The following is a 10,631-nucleotide window of genomic DNA, read 5'->3' as shown; positions in this document are numbered from 1 at the left end:
ATATTAAAAATCTCAAATATCCCCTGTTTACCAAAATTAAATATAGTTATAAAATATTTGTGTGGATAATGTTAATTCTACAGTTTTATAACAATTTCTGTTCAAGAAAATTAGTAAAACGCACCAAAACTAACCGCTAGAGAGAGGAGAGATCTAAAAATCTTGCAAAAACAAAAAAAAAAGAACAATTAAACGAAACTTGCATAATCGAATCACAAATCAGAACATATTATTTCCATGAACGCGAAAGATTCTCCGGCGATGATGCGTGACGGCGCCGGCGGCGGAGGAGGATGCCGTCCGGCGGGATTCAACATCTCTTCGTACGGATTCTTGGAGAAAATGGAATCTCCGGTGGTGATTTTGGAATATTCTCTGCCTCTCCTCGAGTTTCAAATCATTCTCATCTTCCTCTTCGCTTTCTTCTCTCACACGTTCCTAAGATCCATCAACATTCCCAAGTTCGTCTCCCATATTATCGTAAGAACCCTAAATAACCTTCGTTTCTTGCGCCACAAGTCATCTTTCCGATTTTCGTATTTTGCGAGAGTTTTCGATGTTTTTCATTACAAATTGCGTGTACGTATATTTCGGCACGAGAACATATACATTAGAGTTATATAATGATTGAGATTTATATGTGTAGGCTGGTCTGATTTTGGGTCCCCAGCTCTTGGGTCTGATGGAGTTTTCGTCGGACCGGCTCTCACGGTACCCAGCTTTGGACGGAAACGCGGCTTTGGATTGCGTCGGAGAGTTTGGATTCATAATGTTCACGTTCTTGATGACGGTCAAAACCAACTGGCGATTAGCGTTTCGAAACGGCAAAACCCCAATCGTGATCGCCTTCTCCTCCTCTTTCTTCACTCTGATCGTCGGCATGAGCTTCAAAAACCTATTCTCCAACAGGATCGACCATCTTTACTTACCTATCGAGAGCGGCCTACGAGAGCGCAGAGCAGTGGTTTCGTTCCAATCGCTAACGCTATTACCAGTCGTGGCCCATCTCTTGTCCGAACTCAACATCCTCGGCTCACAGCTCGGCCGCCTAGCCATCTCAACCGCTCTGATCAGCGATTTCTCGGGAATTCTCCTCTTAATCGCTGTCACTACTTTAGGAACTTACAAAAACGTATCTCCCAAGGCAGCTTACCTCGATCTAGCCATGGTGGCATCCCTTTTCCTCGTGGTTATTTTCATCGTGAAGCCTCTTGCCAAACGCATGATCGATCACACTCCAGAGGGCAAGCCTGTACGGTCAATCTATCTATACGCAATTGTAATCATTGCATTGGGTTCATCGGCTTTCACGTCATCGGCTAAACAGAAGAACGTGTTGGGTCCTTTGCTGGTTGGTCTTGCGATTCCAGACGGTCCGCCTTTGGGTTCGGCATTGGAGATCAAGTTCGAGAAGCTCACGACCAAGGTGCTGTTACCGATCTCGATCGCTGTCTCGACGATGAAAGGCGACATGTTCAAGTTTCTCTACGAGTTAGATGACGTTTTGTACAACATGTTCCTCGTGTGTCTTACCCTGATCGTGAAATGGGTCGCCTCTTTCTTACCTTGCTTGTACTACAAGTTACCTATTCGAGAATCCTCGGCCATCGCTGTTATCATGTGTTCCAGGGGACTAACCGAGCTATACCTCTACGAAAACGCAAGAAACAGATCGGTAAAAACCCTCTTAAAGCTTTTGCTGCATATACATATTTATGGCGAGAAGTCGACCAAAAACCCTAACTCCATGAACGTGTTTCTCGTTGAAAAATCACAGGTTATATCGCAATCAACTCACACGTTCCTGATATTGTATGTGCTACTGAGTGCCGGGATCGTTCCGACAGTGGTCACTTCCTTGTACGATCCGAAGAAAAAGTACGCAAGGTATAACAAGAAGAACGTAATGTCCATGAGACACAACTCAGATCTTCGAATCCTGTCATGTGTTCATAAACCGGACAATATCTCGAGCATGATCGCTTTCCTCAGGCTGCTAGTCTCACCTAACAAGCCCTCTCCAATGGCGGTCACGGTCCTACACCTGGTCAAACTCGTCGGAGGAGCGTTTCCCGACATGATCTCGCATGGGAAAAACTCGAATCGGGTGATCCATAACTCTTATATCAGGACAGCGATCGAAGCTTTCCACGATTTCGAATCCGAAAACCGAGAATCCATGAGTATAAGTATGTTTACAGCTTTCTCCAAGATGAATATCATGCATGAAGACATCAACACTCTTGCCCTAAACCAGAACACGTCGATGATCGTTGTCCCTTCGGGTCGGAGGTGGTCGGTGGATGGTTCGTTTGAGTCAGATGACATCGAGATCCGACGTTTGAATGTTACCCTTTTGGAGCACGCACCTTGCTCGATAGGGATACTCGTCGATCGTGGCCATTTCTCTAGAATAAGTAACACGTGGAACAAGAAAAGGGTTAAAACCCTTCGAGTTTGCGCGATCTACATCGGGGGGAAAGACGATCGTGAGGCTTTATCGCTGGCGAAACGGATTAGACCGAACCCGAAAGTCGATCTTACCGTATTCCGCTTCATTTTTGTGGAGGAAGCCGGGTTCACGAACTGGGATTACATTCTTGATAACGAGGTCTTGAAAGAGTTTAAGCAGAGAGAGGTGGATGGATCGGAAAACACGGTTGCTTATGTAGAGAAAACGATGAATAACGGTGACGAAATCATCGAGACTTTACGGTCGGTGGCTGAAGAGTTCGATTTCGTCATTACAGGAAGAGATCACTCCGTAGAATTTCCAGATTCTTCGGGACTAAACGATTGGGTTGAGCTCCCAGAGTTAGGGGTTGTCGGAGACGTGCTTGCTTCAAAAGAGCTAGATTCTAGGGTTTCTGTTTTGGTAGTTCACCAACAATGATGAGCCTCTTTCTGATCTCCGTTGACAGCTTTCTCCGAGCTAAATCGAACAGGACAGGGTACAGAGCGAGACGATTGAAAGAGAAACGAAGACATGTATGGATATCGAGATGAACTGTCCAAAGTTTGAACAGCAAGAGTTTTTTTTACAGAAAGATCAGATTTTTAGCTGTTGGGTGGGGAGATTGAGCAATTACTGAAACGAGATCTTCTGGGTTTTCCATGAACATTCCTCAAAAAGGTAACTGGATGGAATACAAGAAACAAATACCGGTGAAAACACGCGCCGCCCCGTGAGATTTTCCGACATCCACCGCCGATTTCTGCGAAAGCCCAGATCGTGACGAGTAATCATGGCCGTTTCCCGCTGTTTCTGGGTTTTGAAGCTTTGGTTTGAGGACTCGATATTTCTTCTTCGTTCCTGTTTCGCCGGAGACAGAGGCAGCGAAAGCGGGTCTCGTTTCTTAGGATTTCTTGTAATAACCTCTTCAAGATCTTTAGTTAGTTTCAGACAATACATGGTATTACCTTTCATCAATGACACCTCAAAAAGAATTTCCATCATCGAGTTCTGTTCTCATCGAGGGCAGAAAAGTACATTCAAGGCTTGGTTGCGACCGTTGATCGAACTCTGTTTCATTCTGATTCATACTCAAGCGCGATTGAGCGAGAGCTTGTCACTGTGTTTTTTGTGAGATTCAGCGAAAGAAAATTTTATGGATGTCGAAATTTAAGAAGGAAAAAAAAAATCAGATCTTGAGCTGAGAACCGTTTCATAGACTTGAAAAAATTGCTCGTATGATTTTATCTTCGTAACTATACGGTCTCGGGCCTCTACCGGCGTTTGCTCTCTCTTTTTCCCCTTGTAATTTAATATTACAAAACCCTAATTTTCATCCCTTTTTTTTTTATTCTAACTACCTACCGGACAAACACCACCATTACTGCTCTATTTGGTTCAATCATTAAACCTGCCGTTCAGTTTTGGTCGATTCACCAAATTGTTTATCTTCGATTTACGGTTCTTCAAACGGGTCAAAAATCATCTGGGCTCTATAAATCTCTTTGTTTCAGTCAGATTTATCTTTCCCCCTCTCTCCTCCTCGAATTTCTAGGGTTTTAGGGGGGTTTCTCGGTTTGGGTTCTCCGGATTTCAATCCTCTCGGCATTTCTCATTGTGGGTCAATTTCGTGCCTTTGCCACCCATTCGGTCAAAAAAATATTCAGAATCGTCTAGGGTTTTCTGGATTTGGATTCCCAAGTCGCATATCTGGATAGGGTTCCTAGGGTATTGTCGATTTGGGTGTCTCCAGATTTATTCTCCCCCAGAATTCATCGTCTCCTAGGTTTCCACTAGTTTATTCCGAAAATGGCGGAGGACAAGAACGGCGGACATCTGAGTGACGGCTGCGATTACTCGTCGGAGGACGAAGGGACGGAGGATTACCGGAGAGGAGGCTACCACGCGGTACGGATCGGCGACACGTTCAAAAATGGACGTTACGTGGTTCAGAGCAAGCTTGGCTGGGGACATTTCTCCACCGTTTGGCTCGCTTGGGACACCCACAAATCGGTATGCAACTTACGTTCTAAGGATTTGGATTGGAGTTGAGAAAGATTTTAGGAGCAGTAATGGGAAAAAGAGAGAAAATTTTGTATCGGGTTTCTCTTTTTCAACTTGCTTCTTGCAGTTTATAGGCTTTGATTTGACAGTAATTTGCATGAGTAAGCTCGAGGGATTGATGTAGAAAAAATGTATAAGTGGGAGTAGTTCGTTTCCCGAGCATCAACGATAGGTTGTTTAGACATTAGGTTCTATGACGTTTTATCTCTCTAGTGGCCCTCTTGTCTTGGTAATGTTGTTTTTTCGAGTTCCTGCAAGAGATTTTGTTTGTCTGAAGCTTACGCCTGCAGGTTTGATTCTGACATTGTTGGAGAGGAACTTGTGTATTGTTTTTTGTTTCTCATTCAACTTGTTGACCACACAGGAAAATAATTCTTTGTTTGTAGCGTTATGTAGCTTTGAAAGTCCAAAAGAGCGCACAGCACTACACAGAGGCAGCCATGGATGAGATTAAGATCCTCAAACAGGTTGCAGAAGGAGACCCAGATGATAAAAAGTGTGTTGTGAAGCTCTTGGATCATTTCAAGCATTCGGGTCCAAATGGGCAACACGTCTGTATGGTCTTCGAGTACTTGGGTGATAACCTCTTGTCACTTATCAAGTACAGTGATTACCGAGGGGTTCCTCTTCACATGGTTAAAGAGCTTTGCTTTCATATTTTGGTCGGTTTGGATTATCTCCACCGAGAGCTCTCTATTATCCATACTGATTTGAAGCCGGAGAACGTTTTGCTCTGTTCTACAATTGATCCTTCTAGAGACCCTTGTAGATCCTGTGCTCCTCTTGTCCTTCCATCAACTAAGGACAAGACCGTTTCTGGGTCAGTTACCGAAAAATTAACTAAAAGCTACACTTATAGTTCTGATCTGACAAAGAATCAGAAAAAGAAGATCCGGAAGAAAGCCAAGAAAGCAGCTCAAGGTTGTCCTAGAGAGGAAGCTTCGGAGGAAAACGAGAGAGAATCCAACACTGAAGCAAGAATAGATGGGGAGTCAACTGCAGAAGATAGTTCTGAAACTAAGAATGGGAGAGTAAAGGGTGATGAAATCGGGGAGAATGGTAACAAAAAGAGTCGGGGAAACCGGAGGGGAAGCCGTTCTACGAGGCAGAAGTTACTGGGAGAAGTCGATCGAAAATGCAAACTGGTGGATTTCGGGAATGCATGTTGGACCTATAAACAGTTTACGAGCGATATCCAGACAAGACAGTATAGGTGTCCAGAAGTGATTCTTGGATCAAAATACTCGACATCTGCAGATATGTGGTCATTTGCCTGCATTTGTTTCGAGATGGTCACTGGAGATGTCCTTTTCGATCCTCACAGTGGTGAAAACTATGACAGGGATGAGGTTATCTCCCATATTATTTAACTCAGTTGTTTTGCCTCCATTTTTATCATGTGAATGAAAAGCTTCAAGTGTAATGGCCTCTTTTTGTAGGATCATTTGGCATTGATGATGGAGCTTCTTGGCATGATGCCACGCAAGGTTAGATCGCTATCCATAGAAGATGTGGTTCTGACTATTATCAAGAGGGATGGGTATAAATACTCAGAAATCGGGTACCCATGAGTACCTGATCCGTGTCAATCGGACTGATCTGACCCGAGCTCGCACTTGGCCCGAGGGCTTCGGGTTTAGGCTCGGGCCGGCCCGAACCCAAGCCCGATATTTATAGGGTCGGGCTTTGGATTTTGTGATTTAGGCCTGAAAAAAGGCCCGACCCGCTGGATGGGGATATGAAATGGGTTGGTCCTTTTTTTTAACGAATATCTATGGTTCTGGTATACATTAACAAATGACACCTCTATCGATTTTTACCCTTTTATTTTCGGGTACGAGTTTCAACTTTTTATTATTATGCAATTTTTTTGTTATAATTATGTTTTTGGCACCATGAGTATCCGAACATTTTGTCGGGTATCCCATAGTTTGGGTACCAAAAACTCGGGTACGAATCTGGGTATCGAATTATGGTTTCCAAGTCATTTGGGATACGAGTCTGGGTACCCTGATTTTTTCGGGTACCCAACCCGAAAAATCTGGATTGAATGTTTTGGTTTAATATCCAAATGCAGATTACATCAGGGGGTCGGTACTCGCGAGATTTCTTCAACCGATATGGTGAACTGAGGCACATACGAAGATTGCGATTTTGGCCATTGAACAAGGTCCTGATGGAGAAGTACGATTTCAGCGAGGAGGATGCAACCGCCATGGCGGATTTCATTATTCCGATTCTCGATTTCGTGCCCGAGAAGAGACCGACTGCTTCCCAATGCCTCACTCATCCATGGATGGACCCTGGCCCTAAGCTGATGCAGCCATCATCTGGTAGTAACACAGAATGCAGAGAAGAAGAGAAGATGATAGAGAAGGAAAAAGACGAAAGGGAGGCCATGAAGGATGGTATTGCGAATATAGCCATCGATGATGGTTCAGCGAGAAACGGCCGCCTTTCTGCTCGGGATTTTCGGACGTAGAGACAGCGGCCGTTCGGGTCAGTTGCCATTCTAGTTTACGTTTATCCGAGACATCTGCTTCTTGGGGGAGAACTAAATGATTGAACCGTTTTTGTTTTGTCTCTCTCTCTTGTGTTTTTTTGTTTGTGTGGTTACATGTCTTTCAATTTCTGAGAGATTTGAGAGTTGATTGTAATGTACTTGCCGTTGTGTTCATCAACCATGTTCTTGCTTGAACATGAGTTGCCGGCCTCTTTGGCTATTTTATTCAACTTTTTTGTAATCGAAACTTGATTTCATTACATATTGTGTTTGATGATATTTCCCACAAATTTCTATCCCGAATAAAATTCGGTATAAAGATGAGATATGGGTATATTTTTTAAAATTAAAAAAATCAAATTGGAATCGAATGAAAACTAACCGTTTGTAAGATTCTTCCATGTTTCTTGGCTTTTTACATCAGCCCTTTGAATTTTTTTTTGATGAACCATTGAGTTTAGAATTAAAAAGATCAGTGAAAGAGTTCTCTCTACAGTTTCGTCTCTCTTCTCTTTAAATAAATTAAAAAAAAAAACTCAAAACTGCTTTATTCCATGGGGGATTCCACAGAAATCCTCGGACTCCGTTATTTTTCAGTAGAGAGAGACATGAAAATCTCACTGACCCTTTTGTCTGAATTCTCTCTCCTTCACAACCTGACGTTAATCCTTTCCGACAGCTTCATCACGTCCGAATAAACCCTGTCGCCGCCGATTTCTCGACCCGACGCTCCACCCGCTATCATCAAAACGTCCTCAATGAGCCCGAAGTTCCCCATTATATCGACGTGAGCTCCGCTTTCCATTCCCCGACCTTCCCACAAGCTTCCCGGAGGTTTGTGCTTGTATTCCCGAACATACGTTTCCATTCCCGACGGGTTAAACCTCGTCTTTCCTCTCCACCCCTTTGCGCACATGAACGCTGCGCTTATCGCGGGCACGCTCTCATCTCCGTCTACGAAGTGAACTCCTCCTTTCAGACAGCTATCTTTTGTTTCTCCATCTACCGAACTGTCTATCCGGAAGGGGATACTGCTCTTGCATTGTCCCGATGACGAGGTTGAGGAGAGCTTGTAAATGTAAGATCTTTCGGTCGGGATTCCCACTCCGTATAGGCAGTACATCTCGATGTCCGGTGCATCGGGTAATCTGAAAACAAAGAATTATAACAAGGAAAAGAAGCATTCTGGATCATATATGCTACCGGTATCGTGTTTGATTCTTTTGTTCTGTCGGGTTTCCATTTATCTATGATCGGATTAACGGGTTTCCTCCATTTCATTTTAATTTTTCCGGGTTGAGTTTGTTTCCGAGTTCTCGATGTTAAATTTTTGTGTGTGTTTTTTGGTGCTTTTCTCCACATCTACCTAATCTTTTGACAAGAAAGAGTGAAGTCTGGTATAGAACTTACTTGGTTTCGAGAGGATTAGACCAATACTTGTAATGGCGATACTTCGGGTCGTCGAGATCATCAGCAATGCCGTGAGAGAAATGAGCCTCGGCTCTTCTCATCATTTTCGGGGCGACAAACCGGAGAAGATCAAGAACGGTTGTAGCAGTGTAGGCTGTGTTTTCCGCTACTTTGACCATGCTTTCTCGGCTCATCTCATTGTACTCCGTCCAAATCTCTCCGCACGACGAGTTCGCATCCGAAGTTCTGCTCGATCTTGAAATTTCCTGTTTGAAACAATGAATATGAAAAAGTTCGGTTCGTTAAAATGTGGTTAGGGTAAGGATCAAGTTCAAGAAGATGGTTATTTTACATCGATGTTAAGACTGGGGATTTGCGAGGACGGCAGCTCGGATGCCCGTTTCCCGAAAGCGATTATTCTTCCGTACTTTGTAGGCTCTTTCACCCGGGAAACCGATTTGACACTATTGTTCCGAGAATTGAGATCGGTTTCAGACAGCTTCGGAGATTTCTTCGTGGAGAAACTGCAAGCTTGTCCTTCTTCTGGCGAAGAATCTAAATCCCCCCAGATCGCCTCACCGCCTTTAGGTAATAAAGAAACTATCGAATCCCAACTTCGGGAAACTCGCATAACGTGTTCCAGCGTTTGCAGCTTGAGAATCTCCGAGTCCAAGAGCCCAGGAGCCAAAGCCCTGAGAGTACAAAACATAACAAACAACACTTCAGTTAAAAAATCTGGGCTTTTGTGTGTAACAAAGACGAGTGAGACAGAATTTAAAAATGTCTGAACGAGAGTATAGGATATCTATTTTATTAATATAAATATCGAAACTATGTAAAAAAAATGAATCTAAACATTACATTAATCTTTTTTCGAATATTATCTATATATTTGATACCTGGCATAAGCGATGTCCCGACCCTCGGCGGAGAACAAGTTACTGACGGCTTTCGGGACACCGAGAAAGGTTGCTCCGATGTTGACAACGGCTTTGATGTGGTCGGCTGACCAAGTTGGTCCACCACCGCCTCCATCGGGTGGAGGAGCTTCGACCCATTTAAGGAAGTGAAGGAAATAGATAGAGCCCATTGAATGTGGAACCACCACCACTTTCTTATACCCGTTTGTTATGTACATAAGCTCGATTTTGCTCTTCAGTCTACTAAACGATTGGTCCCGAATCTGCTCCTCATTTCCAAATTCAAAAACTACGATATTAGTTCAAACAATACAACAATCTGAAGCGATTATCGTGATAATACAGCTCGATAACACGAATGTTCCATCTAATCGAGGTAGTTTAGTCGAAACATTATCTGATCTTGCCTATAACAGTTTCCAGCTCTTGTGTGTGTTATATAGTGACACAATCTAAGCTTATTATATCAAGAGATGAAAATGAAAGTATACCTCAGTGTTATGGAAAGAGAGCCTCCAATCATAAGCAGCCATGTGCAGATTCTTGCCTTCATACCCGATTTTCGCCAAATTCTCGATAAGAACCGCCCACACGAAATAACCGGGGGCGAAATAATCGGCAGCAACCAGCCCCGGGACAGCTCGGACCCGAATTCCCGGCGGGTCCAGACCGGTTTCGCCGTCCAAAGACAAGTGCTCCAACCAACACAATGGCCTAAACACAATGCACCGTTCATTCCAATGTATTCAACCATAATATCATACAGTTTTAATTCATAACCGATCCAAACCGGGCTAAAACAGAAAACCGAAACAATCTAGAAATATATAACCTGACAAATCCGTCTAAACCGATCATCGAAACCAAGCGGGAATTAATCAAATCAGAATCATACCCATAAGTTGAGCTATGAACCAAAATCAAAAGCTAAACCGAAATTGTCGTGAACCGTTACCGGACCGGTTTCTGTTTCTAGAAATTTAACAGAACGGCCGTTAACTAACGGCGGAAAGGCGTTTAAATTACCGTCTGAGGATCTCCGTGAACCAACCTCCCCAGAGACGTTTACGGAATAGCCCTTCAGAGCAAGGACGGCCCTCCCAGAGCTCGAGACCTCCGGTGACGATTCCGGGGACCAGAACCACCGGATGAACCGCCGTGACGCCGTCGCGTCTCAACCTTGTCCCCGGCGATTCCGGCGGCTGAAGCATCGCCGGAACCGGCAGGGAGTGGTAGATGAAGAGGAGGAGGCACCAGGCCGGGCAGAAGTAGCCAATGGGCC

General features: G+C 44.0%; 3 protein-coding genes across 4 annotated transcripts in view; 2 read left to right on the top strand and 1 right to left on the bottom strand.

Annotated features, from left to right (window-relative positions):
- The first annotated feature begins 249 nt into the window (after positions 1 to 249).
- LOC104814812 (cation/H(+) antiporter 11-like) lies at positions 250 to 2,905 on the top strand. Its single transcript, XM_010543005.2, has 3 exons — positions 250 to 480; positions 647 to 1,675; positions 1,778 to 2,905. The coding sequence occupies exons 1-3, from the start codon at positions 262 to 264 to the stop codon at positions 2,891 to 2,893; spliced, it is 2,364 nt and encodes a 787-aa protein (XP_010541307.1). The 5' UTR covers positions 250 to 261; the 3' UTR covers positions 2,894 to 2,905.
- Positions 2,906 to 4,261: 1,356 nt separating this feature from the next.
- LOC104814811 (SRSF protein kinase 2-like) lies at positions 4,262 to 7,298 on the top strand. The gene is made up of 4 exons (XM_010543003.2): positions 4,262 to 4,465; positions 4,903 to 5,865; positions 5,956 to 6,003; positions 6,594 to 7,298. The coding sequence occupies exons 1-4, from the start codon at positions 4,262 to 4,264 to the stop codon at positions 6,996 to 6,998; spliced, it is 1,620 nt and encodes a 539-aa protein (XP_010541305.1). The 3' UTR covers positions 6,999 to 7,298.
- A 122-nt stretch (positions 7,299 to 7,420) lies between these two features.
- LOC104814810 (putative phospholipid:diacylglycerol acyltransferase 2) overlaps positions 7,421 to 10,631 on the bottom strand; it is a 4,448-nt gene continuing 1,237 nt past the window's right edge. Inside the window, exons 2-7 of one of the 2 annotated variants that reach the window (XM_010543002.2) lie at positions 10,376 to 10,528; positions 9,841 to 10,063; positions 9,329 to 9,612; positions 8,782 to 9,121; positions 8,430 to 8,695; positions 7,421 to 8,167 (exon numbers count right to left, since the gene is read on the bottom strand). In XM_010543002.2, the coding sequence (XP_010541304.1) occupies positions 7,669 to 8,167; positions 8,430 to 8,695; positions 8,782 to 9,121; positions 9,329 to 9,612; positions 9,841 to 10,063; positions 10,376 to 10,528 (1,765 nt within the window). In that variant the 3' untranslated portion in view covers positions 7,421 to 7,668. Of the gene's footprint in view, positions 8,168 to 8,429; positions 8,696 to 8,781; positions 9,122 to 9,328; positions 9,613 to 9,840; positions 10,064 to 10,375; positions 10,623 to 10,631 lie in introns of those variants that run through there. The other variant, XM_010543001.1, reaches the window with a different exon arrangement.

Source organism: Tarenaya hassleriana, unplaced genomic scaffold, assembly GCF_000463585.1.
Source record: "Tarenaya hassleriana unplaced genomic scaffold, ASM46358v1 Cleome22, whole genome shotgun sequence".
Taxonomy (NCBI): Eukaryota; Viridiplantae; Streptophyta; class Magnoliopsida; order Brassicales; family Cleomaceae; genus Tarenaya; species Tarenaya hassleriana.
The sequence above is the reverse complement of the archived record's forward strand: the minus strand, read 5'-3'. Positions and strand labels throughout refer to the sequence as shown.